The sequence below is a fragment of the Anas acuta genome, chromosome 4 (assembly GCF_963932015.1).
Source record: "Anas acuta chromosome 4, bAnaAcu1.1, whole genome shotgun sequence".
In the NCBI taxonomy this organism is placed as follows: Eukaryota; Metazoa; Chordata; class Aves; order Anseriformes; family Anatidae; genus Anas; species Anas acuta.
The window spans coordinates 17,538,946-17,562,313 of NC_088982.1; the positions used below are offsets into that span (position 1 = coordinate 17,538,946).

The 23,368-nt window shown below is 35.3% G+C and overlaps 1 protein-coding gene across 14 annotated transcripts in view; it reads right to left on the reverse strand.

Moving 5' to 3' along the window:
- The window catches only part of KCNIP4 (potassium voltage-gated channel interacting protein 4), a 431,453-nt gene that overhangs the window by 96,940 nt on the left and 311,145 nt on the right, over window positions 1-23,368 (reverse strand). Inside the window, exon 1 of one of the 14 annotated variants that reach the window (XM_068680024.1) lies at window positions 21,000-21,295. The exons of 10 other annotated variants lie outside the window; for them this stretch is intronic. Coding sequence is in view for 1 of the 4 variants with exons in the window: in XM_068680013.1 (XP_068536114.1) it covers window positions 12,578-12,689 (112 nt within the window). In the remaining 3 variants the exon portion in view is untranslated. 3 more of the 14 variants (XM_068680020.1, XM_068680013.1, XM_068680025.1) reach the window with 3 other exon arrangements.

Sequence of the window (23,368 nt, forward strand, 5' to 3'; positions counted from 1 at the left end):
CAGTTATCTTAGCATTAAAGTAATGAAACTATTACAAGGTACTTTGTTGTTGTTGTTCAGAAATATTCAACTGTGTAGTACAGTAATAATACATTGTGAATCACTTGGTGTTAAATAATGCTTTTTACTCTCTGCAGGGTAAGTCTTGTGTTTTTTGAAATAAAAATGAACATGAGTATTCAAATACATTTTCTTTGAACTGTTTTCTTGGTGTTATACAGTTTGATGCAGTTTCCAGGTGGTTTTCTGGCCATCTGAGTCTGCTACCTCAATCAACCAAAACCTGGAGAAATTAAGTACGAGGGCATGCTTTAGACCTGCCTGGATTAATTTCACTGAAGAGACCAATCATATATACCACTGCTTAAAAGGTCTAAAAGCATTAAAAAATAAAAAGACTTTCTGCAGAGAATAAATATCATGCAAAGAACCACCAATGCTTAATTTTCAAATATAGGCATCTGAACTAGGTAGCAGAGATCAATAGCTAGAAATGTGGCCTAATTTTCAGAAATGTTTTGTCTGAAATCTGAAATCACAATACATCTAGTTCAACACTGCACCCAAAACACGCCTCTATTTCAAAGCCTCTTGGACTGGCTGAGACCCATGTAGCAGGCAGAAAATCTTCACCTGCCTTTGCATGCAAATATTAGGCTATTTGCCACTTATATTCAGGTAAGAATGCCTCCAAGGACCAGCTCTGACCTGCTCTATATCCATGTGAGCATGGAATTGAGTCCCCCCTCCCATCAGCTGCTGCTGATTAGGATGCTATACAGAGTGAAGAAAATGTGAGCTGCCATAAATATTGACCTGTCACTACTTATTCCTCAGCAGCAGAGAACTAGAAATGAGATTGCTGCTCCCTGACTCAACAGCCGGGCTGCTTCCAAAGCTTCACAAACAGAAATAATCCTTGAACTGTAAAGCCTTTGGGCAGACACTCTTATGTTTTAAAAGTAACTGATAGAATGGATGTGACTATAGTCTCCGGTTATACAAATGACACATAATTGCATAATTCAGTAAAATTCATAAAAGAAAAAAAGATTTAGTATTAAGGAATTTACTTAATTATGACTTTTCAGGTGCTTTTATTCAAGTGTTCATCCATGAGATATTTGTTTAACCTTGCACAGGTACAGAGATCTGAATAAAAGCTTTTAATAACACTATTTTCAGCAATTTCATCTCCATTTGGAAAAAAGCCAGAAGCCCAAATTCATGGTAATATATGGGTAGATGGTGAAGCATCCATTTATTGGTAGTACTTTGAGGTTCTCTACTTATAACAAAAAGCAGCATATACTTTTATGTTGATTGCTATATTTGGAATGTGCTATATTGTACATAATACTCTGCTAAGAGAATAAAGTGGTGGACATGGAAAAACTCTGAAGAAATCAACTGGAATTTTGTATAGTTCAACACATTAGATTTGATCATCTGAGAAAAGAAAGCAAGTAAAAAAAATGCATTAAAGTTTTCTGATAGATCTGAGGACCAGGAGCTGAATCCAATCCTTAAACAATTATTGGAAATTAATTGATTAGTTTCCATTTAGTGACTCCAGTAATGAGAATAAAAATTTCTCACAGGAGGAAGAAATAACTGGAAACTGGTTTTTGTTTGTTTCTATTCAGCAATGTAAATCTTATTATTCATTATTGAAATATAACAAAGAAGTATGTATTTGCAGTGTGTCATTATTGAAATAAAACAAGAAAGAATCTGTCTGCAATGTCAAAGTATAAAATACTCCTTCAAGTTATTATTTATAATTTATGTTAAAGTTTTAAATCAAAATGAATTATATTTATTATATTTATATTAGAATACCAAAGAAATTCTCCACATTTTAATATCAGAGTATTATTTTTTGCTGAAATTAAAAGTGTGTGTATCTTACAAATATATTGTATTGAAAGAATATCATATGAGTAAGACATGAAGAAATAGGGCCTGTATTTTGAGATATTTCAAAGGAAATACAAAATGATTTATTTTTTTTTTTTTAGTCTGTGAGATACTACCAATCTGCCTACTTGCATTTATTACACCATAAAAAGAAAATTATCTAAAATTATTTGCCATATATTTAATAACATACATGCTATATGTGCTAAGCATGTCTTACATATGTTATAAATCTCATAAATTATTGTATTACTCTATATATAATCATGAGAATCATATATTGTAATGAAGAAAGATAATGGTTTGTAAATGCTTAAAAATAGGCAACACAAAACATTTATAGCTGAAGAAAGTATATAGAAGTAAAACAGAAGACGCTTACGATGTTACAGTAAAAATCTTATTGTAATTTATATTGGAACCACATTTTTTTTAGAATCCTACTTTCTCAACAAGAAAATAAATATAATTCATAATAAAGAATGAAGTCTTGGCTACTGGTTATTGCCAATGCATTTCTGATTGGATTCAGAGTGCCTTTTTGGTTTAGAAAGTCTCAACAGGTTGAACCTACTCATAACCATCACTTACAACAATCAGGTTTCAAACCTGAACTCCTGTTTTTGACAGTGTGATTAACAATACTTCTATTGATGTGTGTCTCTCAATACTCATTTGGCTGACCTCACTACTCTAGCCTCTGAAACAACTTTCAATCTCTTTATCCTCACTACAGTCACTGAATTAACTAGTATAATTTTCACTATTTTTTAGTGAAAAGGAAGGGAATCATTATGAGGGTTCCCAAATGCCAACCCAGCTTTCTAAATATCTAATTTTGATTCTTACAATTATGCAGCTAAAGTTGTTAATGATTGATACCCATCTTACAGAAAAATAATGAAGCACCTTATAAGCAACTCAAACTATAGAAGAAATATAGGGAGAAACTGAAAGTGGGTTATCTAAGGATAATAATCACTTATACTCTGTTTTGTCAAAAACTCAACAGTAACTATTTCAGTGTAAGAAGTACCCCTGCCCTACCACTTGTTGAAAGATACCGTCAGGAGCAAGAATGATATTTCACATAAAGTGGAATATTCTTCTATTGCCATCTGAGGTAGAGATTCAGATTACTTCTTCAAAAACACAACCTTGCAATACAAATGCCAGCCTACCCAGTTCACCTGAGCTCAAATTGAACATTATAGTCAGGATGATATAGTCAGGATGAACCAGCACTTCTGATGTTGTGATATCAGAAGGGTCACAACTTAGTGTGGTGTCCCCATTAGATAATCAGGGAATATAATTCTCCTCTATTTTTATTTTTATTTTTTAAGCATGGAATGTTACATTTCCTCTTCTTACATAGGTGTACGTGCTTTAATGTAATGGTATTATTTACTTTTTTTTTTTTTTTTTTTTTCAATTTTGAGTCCCTCCTTGCCTTGCTATTTGCTTGGTGATAGATCACAGAGCAAACTAGACCTTACTTTTCTTGTAATTCTCAACTATCCCTTCTCTCCTCTAAATCCACTTTCCCACTCCAAACCCAGCAGTTTTATCTGCAAGGAACAAACTACCTTTGGGAGCATCATGAAAGGCACTGAACTGCTGCATTTCATCTTGGCTTAACTCATTTCAGTGAACTGTGATCAATATCCCTCCTAACTTCCAAAACCCCTGTTGTCTGAACAATTGTTTGTTTTATATGACATCACTCATTCTTTCTTAAGGGATTAGTGGAATATAAAATATACCTAAAATATGGGCAGATACCTATCAAAAATATTCAAGATCAGTTCATCTAAATAAACATTTGAAAATCAGACAAATGAAAGTATGGAATTCAGCCATCCATTTAAAAGCAAATATAAAATATTAAATCTACCCAGCAGCCTGCTACTTTAATATTTATAGACTATTCATCACTAATATATTTTACAGACAAATAACAAATTGATCAATAATGACTTTTTTCCCTTCCCTTCCCTTCCCTTCCCTTCCCTTCCCTTCCCTTCCCTTCCCTTCCCTTCCCTTCCCTTCCCTTCCCTTCCCTTCCCTTCCCTTCCCTTCCCTTCCCTTCCCTTCCCTTCCCTTCCCTTCCCTTCCCTTCCCTTCCCTTCCCTTCCCTTCCCTTCCCTTCCCTTCCCTTCCCTTCCCTTCCCTTCCCTTCCCTTCCCTTCCCTTCCCCCTTTCTTTCTCCCTTTCTCCCTCCCTCCCTCCCTCCCTGGTGACCAACTTCTACCAATACCACCTAAGAATTTGTCAGACCTTCCGCTACACAGTTGTTTTCTTGGGATACCATAGCCATTAAAAGTTACTTAGTGCCAAAATTTGGTACACAAAATCTTAATTTTAAATTATTTTTTTCTCTTCAACCAATGTACATAGATGCATACAACCATGCACTCAATCTACTGTTATGGTAGTTCTGAAAGTTCAGAGACTGAAACCTTTAGAAGGGCATATTACATTTCTATATCTTGAAGAGCGCGATATGTGTGCTTCTTTATGCTGCTACAGTAGCATGGAGCAGTTATAGAACATTAAGTGTCCAGATGACACTGCAAGCTCAACTTTATGGCTGCTTTTACAATTTTTCTCAAAGATAATTTCACGAGAATTTTTATTATGAGCTAAAATGCATAACGGACGATAAAATTATAGTATAATTGCTTTAAATTATATTATCATTTTGTCATTACATGGAACAGATTCAACTGCTCTGTAAATTTTGATGTTTCATATAGATCTACACATAATCCAGAGATATAGATCCCTAAAAAAATCTAGTATCTCCCATGTTCTCATTAATATCAAAGGTAAAAAATAAAATAAAATTAAAAAAAAAATCTTGTTTAAAACTGCATCAAACATAGAACAGATAATTTAAGATTCCAAGAGACTAAAGGTGACTAATCAGTGCATGATTAAGGATTAACTCATTCCATTATTGCATATTTTTAATCTTGTTCTATAATGCCACTTTAGGTCATTATTATTTATGCTTGCAAGTATCATTTTCTAACAGTAAAGCCTTCCAGATTCTCAGTGCTGAAGTATATTCATGATTAGCAATGCTTTTCTCTCCTCACCTTAACTCATCTGACTGAGTGCAGCTATGTTTCAGAAGCATACTTTGTCATAGTAAATCTCTGTCATCTTAAAATGAATTAGTTTATGTGGAGCTACGTTTTAAAAGCAGGTTGAACCTGAAGCAATGGCAGCATGCAGAGGGAAAATGTGTATGCAGGTCATTCTTTAGGAAGATTCTGGTATTCGTGCTCTGTTAGATACAGACTTTCCTACATGTATCAAATACATGTAACTTGCCTCTATTTTATGTTTTTCTCTATATTCTGAAAGAAAATACATCCTTCCTTTTCAAATTCCATATTATTTCAGCCATCAGTGGTTCTTCGAGCTGTTATGTTTGAATACTGGATGTTTTCGGTGTGATCTTTTCTTCATCTTTTGATATAATTTGTTCATAAATAATCTATTTGTTTTAGTAACCTGTAACAGTGAGATTAAAAGTAGGTCACAGTTCATGTGTACAGTACAACCTAATAAAACCCAGTCCTTTTGAAAAGGGGTGTCTGATCTAGTATGGCAGAAAAGGTGGCAAAACAAACAAAAAAGCAACCAACCAACCAAAAACCAACAAAAACAGATGTCTTTGTATGATCTACTTAAGATGAATACTCAGCATTCCTTGAAAGAAATTCAGAAAAGGCTCAAAGTCTTTGCAAAGATGAATACATGGAGAAACTGCTCTAATTGTTTGAAAATAGTCAGTTCCTCAGACTAAAATGACTATCGCTAAGAAACTTTTCCTGAAGAATAATCAAGATTAGGAATGCTCATTCAGAAGGAGCATCCAGTGATTGAGGGGAAGGGCTCTCCCACAGCAGTGTGGCCAGAAGGTACTTTTCCCAAGACAGGATGCAAAAGTGTGATCCTGAACCAGAGAGCAATTCTAGCCCAGTGAGTGAGTGCAAAATAAATGTTTTATCTGATCAGTCCAGAAAATTCATAATGTCTGATCCTTCTGGAAAATCTCATGTGAAAGCTACCTAAGTTGTCCCTACAGAAGTCTTCCTGGTTTATACCAGGTAGTTCAAGCATTTCTTAAAACAGTCCTTCTACTTTTCGCACAGCCAGTACCCAAACTTTGAATTCATAGTCCTATGGATGTAGAATGACCTTACTGATTCAGAGTGTCTGGGTGTTAAATTCTCTGGAGAAGCTGATGCTGTCATTGCTATCCTCACACAAACCTTACTAAAGAAGTCCATGGGAAATTGTTGATGAAAAGATGTCCATAAGATAATAAGGCTCTCCTCAAAACTTTTATGCAATTTGTCCCATTTAGTTCATAGTTTGGTAAAAACAAACATTTAGCCTGATGCATGATTTCCCTGTTTGAGTATCTTTTCATTGGTTCTAGGTAGGAAAGCCAATAAAGTAAAAGCAAAACAAAAAAGCGTCAGTTTTGATACAATTATGTTAAGATTATTCTCCTGTTACATAAGAAGATGATGGTCTTATTTAAGATGTCATGTCCCAAATGCAAACCTAGGAAAATAGTTTCTGATGCAAGCTGAAGAGAAAATAGAACATCTTCAACAACCCTGAGTTAGATGTAACAGTGTGTTACAAGGTTCAAAAAGTTTCAACCTCTTTTGCACCAAACATAGGCATGTGCAAGAAGATACGTCTTTATGAATAAGCATACACTTGCTGAAATTTGCATTCAAATTTTAATCAATTCAAGACTGGATTTAAAGCAGCAACTTAATACAGTTTTGCATTTTGTCTGAAATGTTTTCTACTGTGCAATCCATAGATGCATCTATAATTACAGAATTTCCCATAGTGACCTTGAATTCAGAATCTTTGTCAGGATTTACAAATAAGGTTGGGGTAGCACCCAAAATGAAAAGACTATGTATGCAGTTTGTTCACACCTGAGGTGGAGAGTTATACTTCTCGAAAGGTAGTATTTGAGTCTTAACACCTTACATTAATATTTGAACCTTAACATCTTCCATTTAGCTGTACTCAGGAGAAAAAAAAAGTATGAGTGCACAAATGGTAATATATTTGATGCTGAAGGAATTATTAGTTCTTGTTTCTGGTGTGAGAGCATCACTGATGATCACGGGAAACATAACAACATTATGTGCCTTGATGCCATGAACTGGCAATAGGATAGCAGCATCCATGAACAGAATTTTTTGAGGCAGATCATACTGGCTTACTCAGAATGAAATAGTTCCCTGAGTCCCACAAGTGTCTCTAGTGAAGAAAAAAAATACATGCAAGCAATGGACATTTCATCATGTGTAAACTGAACAGCTTACTGATAAGAGATCCCAATCAGGTGTTACACATAGCTGCTGTGGATGTATGGTATATTCCTTCTGTGTGGTATATTCCTTCCCTTTCTGTTTATTGTGGAGTGATGCTATATTGCATTCTATTTATCTGAGAGATATTTTATGGAAGGAAGCATGATAGGAGAATCTGATGGAAACTGAATATTTTTATTTTTTTTTTACACCAGTTCATGGGTATAAGGACATTAAAATTTGGATAATTCTTATAAGTTACATCTAAACAAAATATCTCTCCTGAAAACTCCCTTGCTTTTGGGGGCCATTTTTCTTATAAGAGTACAAAGCAATGGAGAATTTGTCAGCAGCGTATCTTTCTCCATATCATTCATTTACTAAGGAGGAGTCATACTGCACTTGAGGCAATATTTTAAATCTCACTGGTTTTGTTAAGCTAAAAGGGTAACTTACAACATGTTAACACAGATGGTTGCAGACAGACCTAAGCTTATCCTCTATGTGCTTTTAGGTGTTTGAGTCCAGAATAGCTAGGAGAAAAAAAAGACACATTTCAGCATGTTAGCGTGACAGAACAAATCAGTTCAAATGCACTAACATGGCTTCTAGACTTCCGTCCATCCAATGTTTTGATGATTTGAAAGAAAAATTGCTACTTTACCGTCCAAAGACAGATAAAATACTCTTATTTAAAGAACATAGCCCCCTCTCCTAATTTCCAAATTCTTACCACAACAGCAATACTCTGTTCACTCTCACAGCTGATTTTATAGACATATATGTTTATTGATAACTGTAAGTAAACTACTGTTTATTTTGCATCACAGTAAGAAAAAATGAGGATTAAATAGTCTTGATGGTCCATTCAGTTGAAAGACCTATAGGACATGACTAGTGGGTCCTACTGCTCAAAAGATTTTGAGTTAATTGGCCATTCATACATCAAATATGAAATATAAATCTTAATAAGCATTTGAAAAATAATAGCAAGCTCAGAAAACAGAGTTTAATGGAAGGAAAAGAGTGAGAATAGCAGGGTGTGGAACAGATTGCATCATTGGTTGATACGGACAAAAGAAAAACATTTCTACATGGTTGATATGGACAAAAGAAAAACATTTCTACATGAGGTGTTATACAACATAATCAATGCATGATGAAGGAGGAAGTTTGTCCTACTAAAGACTTTGGTTTATGCAGTCCCCTGAAGTGTAATGTTGTTTACACATATTTATATAGTATCGCATTTAGCTACCACATGAGAGATATTCTGTGCAAACAAAAGTAAAGTGAATCCTTCATTTTGCCAGTATCTTCCCTCCCTGTTTCTAGTGGGTGAATTCCCTTTATGTGTGGCTCTCTGATCCTTTGCTCCAGTTCTGAACTCCCTCTTCTGCTCCCCTTCCATCTGTGTAACAAAACAAAAGCTTTGAGGGAAGCTGCCCAGCGGCAAAAGTTTCTATCAAGTAAGCGGGAGGAAAAATATTGATCAGTGTCGAACCACTTACAAAATAATGGAAGGCGAGGAAAAGGAGATTTTCACTCTCTCACATTAAAAGTGGTATTGATTTAATTCTGTCTTCGCTAGCTCCAGTGAAGCCAGTTTTTGTTCCCTTCTGGTCTCTCTTTCCTGCTGTCTGGAAAGTGAAGGAAGGATGAAGCAGCACAGCATAGTTCCTAGACTAGGACACAGAATCAAGTCAGGTTCCCTGTGCTGTCAAGTACTCAACACTGAAAACAAAAACAAAACAAAAAACTAACAAATTGCCTGGATTCTTCTAACTTTCCCATGGAGGAGTGTGGACAATCAAGTTCTTCTTCACCATAACCCCTTCACCATGTAAAGCAAGGGAAGGTGGTTGTCCACCATAGACAGCACATAAGCGACAGCTGAAAGTATACTTTTGTGTGAGAGGTCTATGGGGAAAAAGCATACTGGGTAAAAAAAGTTGTATCAAAGAAGAGGGGTTTTTGTTTGGTTGGTTGTTTCTGTGAGCACACTTTTTTATCTTTGTTCTGTTTTTAAAAAAAATAAATTATAAAGTGCTTGAATGCAAGATATAAGGTAGTTTGTATCATGATGCAAATGATAATAAAAATAAATAATAAACAAGCTGCTGCATTTTCACCCTGCAAACAGATTAAGAAGCAGGGAAGCTAAAGCTACCTTTACACTGGTGTGGATAGACAGGAAAAGTGAATGGTTAGCATGGAAATACTCCAATTACTTAAACAATAATGCTTTTGTGGATCACTTCTGGTCCTAGTTCTGCTGTTTACTCTTGGTTTGGGCTTAGACAACTCACTCTGCTGGTAAAAACTGACGCTTTGCATTATCACAGCTTCAGCAAAAATCAGTGGAGTTTTAACATGTTAGCAACTAAGGATTTGTTATTTAGCTGTCTTCTGTGCAAACAGCACAGCTGTTTTATTGAGAATAAAAAAAAAAAGCTTGAGAATATATATAAATAAATAAATATAAGAAAAGCTTGAGAAGCTTTGAGATAAAGACAGTTTAATAAGACAGGAAAATAATAATAACAAAATAATAATAAAATAATAACAATAATAATACAATGGTGATAATAGGAAAGTAATAATAGTATGTACAAACAAGTGATGCACAATGCAATTGCTCACCACTCGCTGACCGACGCCCAGCCTAACCCCGAGCAGTCCGGCCCCCCTCCCCCCAGCTAGCCACCCCTATATATTGTTTAGCATGACGTCAGATGGTATGGAATACCCCTTTGGCTAGTTTGGGTCACCTGTCCTGGGTCTGTCCCCTCCCAGCTCTTACTGCACCCCCAGCCTGCCCGTTGGCAGGACAGAGCAAAAGGCTGAGATGTCCTTGGCTTAGTATAAGCACTGCTCTGCAACAATTAAAGCATCGGGGTGTTATCAGCACTCTTCTCATCCTAAGCCAAAACACAGCATTCCACCAGCTACTAGGAAGAAAATTAATTCTGTGTTAACTGAAACCAGGACATCTATCCACCCCTTATTCCATACCATTTATGTCATGCTCAGGTTACACTCTTTTCCATACATTCTAATTAGTCACCTATAGTAATCATGGTAGTGATAACATACAGTATAATATACTATTTAACATGGTACAATTCAGTTCATGGGCTATTCTCAAGCTTTTTTTTTTTTATTCTAAAGCTGTCTTATTGGCAAACAATGGGATAAGCATGCCCTATGCAACAGTGACATTTTCAAAATAAGTCAATATATTGCGGATATTAAGACAAACATGTTAATGCTTCAAAAGTCTAACTACAGAAAAAAAATATTTCAGCATGTGCTTCACACCCTGCCTCTGTGGGGTAGATGGGGAGGGTTTATTGCCCATTTTGGTTTCAGGATCAACATTGACCTGCATGTCATGATCCTCCTTGCATATCAATAAACCCGGCCTTGCATTCAGTGTGAGGATGACAAGCCATAAGTTCTGAATACCTTATAAATATTCCTTAATCATTTGGGGCAGAATTATTGTTTAATGGTAATGGCAGTGCACCAACATGGATGAGTAAAATAGGCTACATCAGCCTTAAGGGAACTAGAAATCCCCCAAGTCATTGCAGCCATTCACACTGGAGATGTTATATATACACACTCTACTTTATAATATTTAGACTTTTTATATTTAGAGACTGGTTTTCTGTCACTGGGTACTTCTGAGTGAAATTATTGTATTATCATGGATGGCACTAATAAGTATATTAACACAAAAAGTTAGATTTCTGCTGTTATACTGTCTTCTGTCTTGAATTTACTATTTATATTAGAACTGGTATAATTTTTACCCCCCCCCCCCTTTTTTTTTTCTGAAAGGAATTGGAATTACATGAAACACTTTCCCAGACTTAACAGCAACATTATTCTGTGAAAAGTTAAGAAAAACATGTAACTGTGCACATCTGCTACAGAAAGTGTATATACATATAATTATTCTTCTATAAACGATATTAGCATGTGTAATAAAAATTAACACATATCTACTAAGAGGATTTTTAATGCTAAAAATTATACACACCCAGAGGATAAAGAAACAAAAAGAAAGGGTTGTTATAAGAAAAAATACACATCTGTTTAGAATTCAAATAGTAATTTTACAATTCCATAATAAATGTATTATACAGAAAAATAAGAAATGGTATATATTTTCTTCACATATGGTTTTAAGGATGATTTATTTCAATAGTTCAGTAGCTGTAGAAGTGCTATGTTAAAGATTTCACATTTTATCAGCACACTGAATGATTTTATGAGGTGATGATGTGAATCTACATCCATCAAAGATCCTATTCCATGATGAAAAGTTAATGTTTCAGAAAACTGGAGTGTTCTCCTTGGCTATGTGTTTCTCACTGAAACAGTTACAAAGCAAAAGAGGTTTGGTCTCACATGTACAAATACAGAGAAAAATAAATAAATAAATAAATAAAAAGTATTTTTTGAGAAACGATTTTTGTGAGTGAATAGCTTCTGCTTACTACACCAGTCCACACTAAGAAATTTAGGTGAAAATTTCTTTGACAGACAAAGATCTCATTAATAACTGAACTGAAATAGCCTGTTTCTATAAAGTATATATTAAACAAACACTTCATGTAGAGGTAAAAATCCTATTAAAATTAATGTGATGTCTTCTTTGAGTGTAGACTAAATGATATGACATATAGTAGAGCGCAGACAGGAATCTGAGCAAGCAAGTGAGTTTTAAAACATACATTTGTTATATATTTAAAATACCCATATTTAATGTTGGTATCTATGTTGTTTTGTTTTTTTTTTTTTCTGAAAGGCGTAAAGCAGATTTGTTTCTAAACTTGCACCTGTATTACGTATCCTATAAAAATAATGTTTTGCATTTATCTATGAAACTGATTTGTAAAACACAGATACTGAGGCAGAACAAAACTCTAACTGCATCATAAATCAGAAAAGCAAAGTGTTATAAATGTGAACTAAGATCCACTAAATGTACCAAGTTTTCTATCAGTGAACAGCTTTCAAAGGCAACTGACAGATAAATGTTATGTACACTGGTTTCATCCTTTCTAATTCCTTGTAAAATACCAACCTGATGCTAGCATATACTTTTGTTTTACAATAGCAAAGTAACCAGCAGGAACAAACCCAGATTTTTAGTCTGAATGCTACTTTCATTTCCCAAGCATTTTCATTTCCCAGCTTTTATACCTGATGCTTTCTAAGTCTATTTTAGCAGATCAGATACCACACCTACAAACAGCACAAACTGCAAGTGACCACTTTACCTTCAGAAAAATCAATCAGTCCCAGCAAATGAAGCAGCTTCAGAGATGCAAATATAATCACAACAATACCCACTGTTTGCAGTCCCTCCGACTCCCACTCTAGAGTCAACATTCTTCCAACAGGCAAATCATTCCAGTCGTCACACCAGCTCGTGATCAGAGGGAAATGAGAGGATTTTACCAATAGTTTGCTTTGAAGAAAGTTGCAGTAGTACAAAGCGACGTTGCACTGGGCTGTGGCAATTCACCAGCCACCCTAGCTGAGACAGAATTATTAGATAAAGCCCTGCATCTCATGCTTCTCTAAGCACTGGATAATCAGTAGTGAGTCAACTTGTAAGGCTGAGGTAGACCACTAACCCCCAGGTATGGTATCCGGCAAGCAGCCTTACTTCAGAGCTGCTGGAGGAACATCTGTGTCAGGAGTGGAGACTTTGCTGTGTCAGTGCCAAGAAGAAATGCTCCCTGCAAACTTACACGAGGGAGCACGCTGCTGTCAGCACTCTGCACTCCGGTGCTTCCAGACCCAGGCTTTGTGATTCTCCCTGAGCTTCACAGTCCTTCCCCAGCTTATTTTAGTACAATTTTTGTTAAGTGTGACACATGACAGTTTGCTAAAGACAGACATCTGTTTCTACACATGCTGAATGCTGCGCATCAGAAAACCCCTGCCCTCTGCATTACAAGAAATAATGCAGGGAAGCACTGTTCCTTCCTCTTCTTAAGCATCACCAGCATATAATTAAAATCTTTAGTGGAAATGAGACTGAAAATTAAAGAAATGCACATCAGCACGACTGGTGCCTCCAGCTAGCAAAATATAGTGCTGTCAAGGAGACATGCAGTGTCCAAACCTCTATTCTGCAGCCAGAGAGAATGTATTATTTATTGATTGAGAAACAAAACATTGCTTTTCGGTCTCAGAACATTAACCTAGAAGTGTTGAGCCCCAAATCCTGATCTTATAAATGGCAATTAGGCATTTTCAACAGCTACTGGGAAGATCTTGCCAAGGCTGTGCATCAGGGGAAAAACAAAAGAAGCTTATGATCCCAGTTGATTTAGGGGACAGTCTGTATAAAATTAATTGCTCTGTGTTTACTAATGTGATTTCCAAGAGGGTATGCAGTGTGAAAAATAGGATCTGAAGGATATTTATGCAGCTCATGCATAAAAAGTGTAAGGTTAACACTAAACACTAATCTTGTGCCCATCCTAATAATTTAACTAAATCCTGCTCTTGTGTCCAATGCAGTAATGTAAAAGGAACTCTCAGAAAAATAAAAATAAAAAAATTATCAAGAAACACATATGATCTAACGCTAAAAACAGTCTCTTAAATGAGGACTGGTAGTGACCACTAATCTTAGGTCACTTAACTCTTTCCATTAGAAACAGTTTTTACTAACTTTTTGAAAAGCTTAGAAACTCTTGTTTTTGATCAGGAAGCTATTACTATTTTAAATATGGATAATAACAAATTGTAACATTAACAATCTGTTGCTTACGGACTGTGGTGAAGAGAAAGAAAAACATAATTTCATAGGGACTATCATCTTGGTTTTGTTTGTTTTTCTTTGAAGGCTATCTGTACTGAATTACAATAACAAATCCCCATAGACAGGGCTCCAGGAGATGTATATTTTTACTCATTGGGAAATCACATAGACTCCAGTTAGTTTTAGGTTATATCTATGTAATATATAAGCAACAATATTCTCTGATTTCATTCTTCTGGATATTCAATACTCAAATATCACGAGTTCTATATTAGCTATATGTCCTCTCAAGCTGAATGTCAATTCCTTTCTCTATTAAGCCATAGAGCTAATGATCTAGGAGGAAAGCACAATAAAAATAAATCAAACAAAATTCACTATCCCCAACCTGTACATTTCTTATATTGTAAAATAGTTATTCAATAAATTTTCCTGTCAAGTTCTGTTCCTTTAAAAAAAAAAAAAAAGTAACATTTTGTTTCCTCTTTGCAATTTTTCATTATTGCATTAAATCCTCCCCTTTTAAGGCTCTGACGTATTTCTCTTCCCTCGTTCTCACCTTTGATTTCCATATTCTCCTTTCATTTATTCACATTTATTTTTGTATTTTTTTTCCAAAAATTTCTTTTTTTCTCAAGTGATAAAACATGGTCAACTAAAACACAATATTTCAGGGATCAGTGTGATCCCAGGATGAAGACTTTCAACCATATTCTTTTACAGACGCAAAAGAAATAATCCTAATAGAATACAAACAATCACAATATAACGGCGGAAGTTATTAATAAATAGTATCAGGGAAACTACTAAAATGGAGAAATTTATTGGCCCACATTTTTGCAGTAGTTTAGGTTTCCTCACGTTCTTGAGTTCTCCACTCTAGAAGAGAGGCCATTTATTCCACCACTGAATGTGCCAACCCATGTGCAGAAAGGCACCCAGAAAAAAATGGTGTCAGCCATAACCAGTCCTTTGTTTTGTCCTCACACAAGGAAAGAAGCCTGCATCTCTTCTAAAAAAATGAAAGGACCAGAGATCACCATTTCGAGTTTTGGGTGTCCATTCTGTCTGTTCTGCAGGTGAGTGACAGAAGAATTTTTCAGCTTGTTTACTAATATATAAACTTGGTTACTAATATTAATTGATTGATTACTGACTTCCAAGATTACCTCCTTAAAAAAAAGGGTGGAGGGGAGGGGGAGACAGAATTTTCCTATGATTTCCCATGATAGTTCTCTAAGTCAGAAGAAACACGTAGTAACTCCATGTAAAGCAGTAAGGCTAATAAACTACGTAAAAAGGAACAGAAAGTGATTAATTAAATATTTCCTTTAAAATGCAACAGATTCAAACAACAGTGCAATTTACAGAGTTCAGTTCTTCTGGAAGTCATTCAATCAAAAAAAGAAAAATCCATACCTCTAGACATTTGAAAATTAAATCAATCTTAACAAAGATATAACATTCAGTTAATATAAGACACCTCATTGTATTCTGATTACTTCCTAAATTCATAGTGAAGTGTAATTTCTCTCTCTCACTTCGTATTTTGAGTATTATTTAAAAATAAATATTTCTGTGACAGGCCCTTATTTCTGTTGCATAGTGTATTACAGGAAGTGTAATGGCAATGCCTATATTGACACTACAAGCAAATTTTAAAAGCTGTTCAAAGGAAAGGAATTTTTCATCACTGCCATATCCAGGTTACAAAAGAAAACACCATCCTTTACATGAAGCAATGAAATGGCAGTGGATGGCTTATAATATCCAAGCATTGCACTGATTTATTGTCTTGTCTTAATTTCCTCTTTCATTTTGGGCATTGCAATGGATCATGGTACTCACTTAGCAAAACATATACATTTGCACAAACGTTCTTGTGATTCTTCAATAACTTGTATAAAATATATAAATATACATATATATGTGTATGTCAACATTGTTTGAAAGCTTTCACATCTAAACACTGCATCTTCTGCTGGCTGCATATTCTTCTCCACAAATATTTGAAGCAGAACCTTTAACTTTTGCCTGAAATTCAGGCACTACTGCCCTGTGGGTTTAACAAACCATTAATTATGGGAAAGCATTAGCATATCAGTAGCTAACTCCAATACAGAGCACTCCCAAATTAACAACAAAACACACAAAACTACAATGTTAGGCTGATCTGCCACTCCACAAAATAAGGGGTGTATATCTTGCAGCATGACGCTGCAGCAGGTATGTCAAAGCATGGTGTTCCTCAGCGGATATGTTGAAGAAGATCATGTCCATGGACTTACTGCCTCCCCTTCTGAACCCTTGGTGATTATCTGTGCAAGTCTAAGTTTTTCTCTTCTAAGTAAGCATAGAAGAGAAACCTGTGCTGAAGCACTGTAGAAGGTATCTTCTCTGTGGAAGCACAAATTCTCAGGGAGTTCTGAACATATCTGAACATATCTGAGTGCAGATATGCCAAAATTAGCAGGATCTACTAGAAGAAACATATTTTGGAGTCCTTACATAATTTTTCCAGAAACAATCCCAATTAATTATTGGCTACTCTAACCATTTTAAATAGAATGATTTACATAAGAAATGCAGTGAACATAAAATAGATGCCTGAAATAACACAGTGTATTACATAGAAGTAAATTTTGATTGCTGTGTACTCATACAGTACCTGAAATTTTTCCCTGCTTCTTGGAAGCAGAAACAAATGCTCCAAGATATTATTTATAAAGCTTAGAACTGAACTTTAATAATTTCAAAGTTGACTAAAAGAAGATAAGACCTGCCATTTCAAAACAAACAATAATCTACCCAATTTAACACATCATAATGCTTCAGGATAACATGCAGGATGCTATGAATAGAACATACAAGGAATAAACTGTTCTGAAATTCTAAAAATAGACAAATAATAATGTGGTTTATTTATTAAGGTATAATTTTTTAATTTAATTTAATTAATTTTAATTAATTTAAAGTATATAATTTTATGTGGTTTCAAAGGTCTCCAAAATTATTTGGCATTATCATATTTCTCTTACATACATTGGTAACATAGTTTAATTCCAGTAAAATCTTATCTTTTAACTACAGTCTGTCAGTCTAATTAACACAGTAAAAATGGGAAGTATATGTTTTTCCTTTAATAGTTTTAAATTTTAAATTTATTAATAACAGCTTTTGTTTTAGTTCTTACAATAAGTTTTCATTGTCATTTATAAACTCTTCCTCTTTTCAACTTCTTCTGAGTTTTGCACATGACAGCAGAGAAATAAGAATGCCTATCTGATCCCAAATACATTGAAGTAATTTATCTTTCCACTATATTTTGGTTTTAACATCTTCTTGGAAACATCAGTCTTCTCAGCCTTTTCTCAAAGATAAAGGCTCTCTTTATACTTTGATTTCCATTTCTCTTCTATGCAGACATTCTTTATCTGCTATTGTCTAATGTAGAATGGATCTGACCAAAATGGAACACACTTTTCAAGGTGAGGATATATCATTATTTGCTAATTGACTTGAATTTTACTGTTTAGTTAAATGATTACATCTGCCCAGTGCTATATATATATATATACACACAAAAAAAAAAAACTTTAATTGGCTAGCAATAATAGTTCATCAGAAACTATTTGAGATTTTCCCTAAAAGTGGCTGAAAAGGGAAACTGCTGCTGAGCTAGAAATAGAAACAAAATTTGGAGGTATTAATTAGCTGTCCTTCTTTCTGTACTCTTATTTCCAGAGGGAAATGTCAGTCAGCCAGAAGAGAAAGAAACTGTCAAATAAACACAGAAAGGGCACCTACGTGCAGGTTAGCTGAACTTGTACTCTTCAATTTCTTGTTGATGCCAGATCTGAGCTTATTAGGCAAACTATCTGGCTGATTATGAATTTAATCCTCCTACTATCTAGCCAGTAAGAAATCTATTCACAGGCAATAATCTTCAGTTTCCTACACAAAAAAGTTTATATCTCAGAGTTAAAGAAGAAAGCTGTGGCAATTTGGGGAACCACCAGGAGTAATTAATTTACACAGATCCATTTCAGAACGATTAAAATATTTTTTATTGGGTAAAATAATTCACATTTATTGAATGTAAAACCTCCTGCATAGGCTGCTACAGATAAACACACAATACTGTGCAATTTTCATAAAATGCTTAGAAAAGTGAGACTAATATATGAAATCGCTTTGTTCATCTCTGCAGCTACTAAAGAGCACAATATCACACCAGCAGAATACTTACGTTACCAAAATCACAGAAAAATTTTCTCAAGGTAGAAGAACTATGCAGAGTGTAATTACCCAAGATGAAATTTGTCAGACTTCATATATCATCTTTAATATTTATACTAAGTGTCCTAGATCTTTAATGACTGTAAGTGGATATAGGCTGAGGGAAAAAAAAATAAAAAAATAAAAAAATCAACACCTGTACAGGCAAGATAACATTTCATTGGTTTGTAATCAAGGGAGAAAATATGATATCCAAGCTTTTGAATGTTTGGTCTCATCCTTAGAAGTAAATTACACTGAAGCAATATTGTGGCTGTAGACATCTAAAGTTGATTTCCTCATTTTAGTAGTCTGGTTCTAGGCTATGGAATGGGATTTTACTACTTTTTATTTTTTTTCTTTGTTTTCACCTTCTAACTCTCACTTGCTCCTAGAAGCTTTTGTTCTTACTTTGATCTAAATCAAAGGACTGCTGCCATTACTGCTCTGAAAACAAGAGCCAAAAAGAATCCCATAAGACAACCGTTACCAACTCCCTCCCATGACATAACAGCTACAGGTGGTTTAATTTTTTCTATAAAAGTAATTGACATAGCATGTTATACAATTATGCCTAAAATAGCTAGTATGCAAGTGGATTGTAAATTAAACAGAATGGCCATGGGAGTAACTGCAGCATTTTAATTTATAAAGCGTTAGCAAAGCACTAGAGAGAGACTCTCTCTTTCCTAAACAAGGTTAAATCACATTTAGTAATAGTAGGTAATCAAATTCTGGTTTGTTTTACTGCAAAGCCCACTGGCTTGCTTAGTAAACTAAATTATCTCTAAATTGTATGACTATGTCCTCAGCCAACAGACCTGTTTTTCTTTTTATGTTCACTTGATGTTGCAGTAGCAGCAATTGCCACTACCAAGTTTGTAAGCATAAATGTATGTCCATACTGGAGAACTGCAGTATAATGTAGCTACTTATGGCCAGTTGGAACCAATTGCTTTATTACCTGTAATGCAGCAGTGTTATTGCAAGGCTCCGACTGGGTTAACACACCCAACAGAGAATCAGTAAAGGAAAACTTACCCCACAAAAAGCTTGCTATATATATTGGTTCTAAAATTAAATGATTGTTGCTTTGTCGGTCATTGGAATCCCTGAATGGGAATGCAAACAACATTTATAAAAATGTTCAAGCCTGAGGCAAGTCTCATCTTCAGTTCCCAATATTATCTGAATACCTCTTTGAACTTCCTTTCTCTTAACTTAATTTCCTTACTAACCTTACAAGTTACCTTACGTCCTTTCCCAGCATATAATAAAATGGTGTGGGTTTTTTTTTTTTGTTGTTGTTGTTGTTTGTTTGCTTTCCTGCACAACCCTTCTCTTCAGTCTTTGCACATTTGGAAAGAACATAGTAAAAGCAGTATCTCGCCTGCATATTTTCTTCTTTCACTAATACTTTTGCAATTACACACTGGGTCAGATGACACCTTTTCCAACCATTTTACTTCTGCAAACAGGACCTACTGGGAGGCCTCAGATCAAGCTGGTAGAAATGATAGGACAGAGTAGCAGCTTTCACAGCTCCACATTCAGTCATTTTCTGTTAGGCAAATTAGGAATATATCTACTTATGCTTGTCCATACACCTAAAAAGCTACATTTTTACGGTCTGTGGAGCTGTTAGATGACTTCAGATGAGTTCCTACACAAAGTTACAGGCATTTTCTGCTGTAATGATTAAGAAAACAAATGATCCATGTATTTTAGTTTCAAAACTTAATATTCTTGTAATCAACAGGAATATTCATCATCCAAACCTCAAAACCGTCTATCATTTTAAAATCCTGAAGCTATCTTATGCAACACCTTTACTTCAAAACTGGTGTGGCTGGCCCCTTATAGTTCAAGGTGTGGTTAGGAACTAAACTAAGAAAAAAAAATTATTAAAGATGACGATATGTATGTCATTACAGTGAAGCTCTTATCTTGTGATGAACCTGTCTTTCTCTGATTTAAAATATAGGTAAAGTAAATGTTCTGTTTCTCTTATTGGCTTTTAGAAAGGTGAAGTACTATATTTTCCCATAGCAACAGGAAGGTATTATAAAAGTCTGAAGAGGCTGACATATTTCTACATTTAATGTACTTGTTAAAAGATAAGTGAATCTGTCCTGTAAAGATGAGATGAAAAAAAAATAAAAAAAAGAAAAAAAAAACTATATTATACAACTGCAGCAGTTTCGAGAAATTTAAATCAAACAGCCTACAGTCACAATCTTGTTCCCTAGGTGTGTATAAGACTTGGATTATGTATGTGTAGATTTGACAACAGATCTGTAACATGCGATAACCATTCAGAATGATGCAATTTTCAGAATTAGTCTATGGTACTTACTTATCCATTATTGTCTGTCTGATTTATTAACAGCTTCTGAAACACGTCTATTATTTTTTTTCTTCAGCCAGTGACAAAACATCATTTAGGTGCATCAGCCCATGAGGCCATACTTTGAGTGTTGTGTTCAGTTCTGGAGCCCCAGTACAAGAGAGACATGGGAATACTGGACAGAGTCCAATGTAGGGCCACCAAGCACCTCTCCTATGAGGAGTGGCTGAGAGAGCTGGGACTGTTCAGCCTGAAGAAGAGGAAGCTCAGGGGGAATCTAATAAATATCAATAAATACCTGAAGGGAGTTTGCAGGGAAGATGAAACCAGGTTCTTTCTGTGGTGCCTCTTGTCCTGGTGCCCAAACAGGCACAAACTAGAAAACATCAGGTTCCCTCTGAACATCAGGAAGCATTTCTGTGCTGTGCAGGTGACTGAGCATGGCACAGGTTGTCAGAAAGATTGTGGAGTCTTCATCACTGGATATCTTCAGAAACTGCCTGGACATGGTTCTGGGCAGCCTGCTCTGGGTGTCCCTGCTTGAGCGGGGGGTTTGAACAAGATGGCCTCCAGAGGTCCCTTCCAGCCTCAGACATTCTGTAAAAATAAACCTGAAAGTAAACTTGTTAGGGCAAGTTCTTTTCTTGCTTTTAGCCACTAAAGGTCTTTTTTCTGTGTGCAGGTCCCTATGTAAAAGTGATTGTGTTTACTGCAGTGAAATAGTAGTGGTAACAAAGGGAAATGAACAAGAATATAGGGATAAATGTGCATGTAAAACCTACACTGAAAAGAATGGGGGTATTGCATTTTTGTTTGTTTTCTTTCTCATTCAGAACTTTCTCTCTATTAGGAATCTCAGAGCCTTTTGAATTCCCCCATCAGAAGTATGTGTTTTGGCATAGTACTAATGATTCAGGAAATGTACTTTTGCAGAAAATGTAAAGGTTTTGTGACTAGACTCCTGTTCATTCACAAAGAGAGAAGAAAAAAATCATTATGAAGAAGGAGTTGGAAGAAATAGCATTATGTGGTGGTGTTTTTAAGTTCCTAATGCAGTTTTTTCTCGGCTCCCACTTTTTCATACAGTGGTATTTGAGGATCCATGCAGCACAATGAAAAACGATCTGCATCAGCAGTTTTGCTGTTCTAGCACTCTGGAAAGCAGCAACAGTATAAAACCTTGAAGGAAACAATAAGTTTGTAATGTCTTGTTATCAATTAAGGAAAAGAAGGGTTTTAGCTCTTCCCTGAGGAAGCATTATGATGTCCAACAGACTGCATCATGAGCTTCTTGCACAAACTGAAACAAGGGAAACAAGAAAATACAGAATCACACTTTTCTGTACTTCCAACAAAACCTTAGACTTTTGATAGCACTTTTGATTGTGCTATGCCACTGCAGGGACTAGCTCTTTTCTTCTTCAGTAGTTTTTCAGGTTTTATCACAGCTTCTGTACTCCATGCTGACAATTTGGATAAGCAGATACTCCATTATGCACAGCAGGCTTATGGATCATGAGTTCATTTTCATGTGCTTGTTGACATGCAAATGGCTGTATCCCACTCTCATAAAGGAGACACTTGCAATGCCTTCCTCTCTGTTACACCAATAGATTTAAAACATGGATCAGAGATTGCTGAATACTTAAGCCATGTTCAACCATTTCTAAGGCCAAGAATATTTTTGCTGCCATTAATACTCTGGGATTCATTTCCCTCCAATATTCATGAGCAGACCAGGCTATGAATTTTAATTTCTCTAATCTCCTCAAAAGCAATTTCCCTAGCTTCCCAGTCATGCTGCTCTTTTCTGAACTCACTCCAATTAGGTGGAACAGTTATATAGAAAAAAAATTTAGTTAACTAGTTTTTAGGTGTAAATAAATTAGTCATGATCAAGATTGTCCAATGCGACTGCCAGCCATAGCCTTTACAATTCATTAATGTCCCCCTCTGACCAAAATAATATTAAATATTTAATAACATTTTGTCTTATTACTTAAAAGCAAATAAAACTCAGCAATCTACCTCCTAACATCACACGCCTATGTATACCCTAAGTTTTTAGGAACTTGTATTCCAATAGAGGTATCTTAAGAGTGTGCCAGAAATTCAGCAGCCCACTGCAACTGATGTTTGTTTTCATAATGTTTCTTTTTGAACTTATTCTTAGAGATATTTCTTGGTAACAATGACAGTAACACACATTGTCTCTTACTGAAGCAGCTCTGAAACACACTGGAGAATAATTAGGCTCTCCCAAGACGGCCTAAGCAAGTTAAAACAGAAGATTGTTAAAACAGGAGAAAAATAATTTGACAAAAAGGAAAAAAAAGACATGGAGCCTTGAGGATGTGTCCTCAAGACACTTTGGAGACAGTAACTCATCTCCCTTTGTACTTGTCTCATGGTTGCAGTCCAAGACTAGTAATCCCCTGCAAGCTCAGGAGAAGACAAGCCAGACTCTAACAGTGTAACAACAGGTTTTGACCAACATTGCCTGCACGAGAATTTTGCAGTACAATGTCAAGATTTTCTGTACTACCAGATCTATGTGAAGAAAAGCAGTAGCCAAGTGTTCCTTACTGTGTAGGACTCAACACAGCCCATATGCAAGCATGTGGTAACAGATAAAGTTTTGTCCAGCTTTGTGTATTAATCCTTATT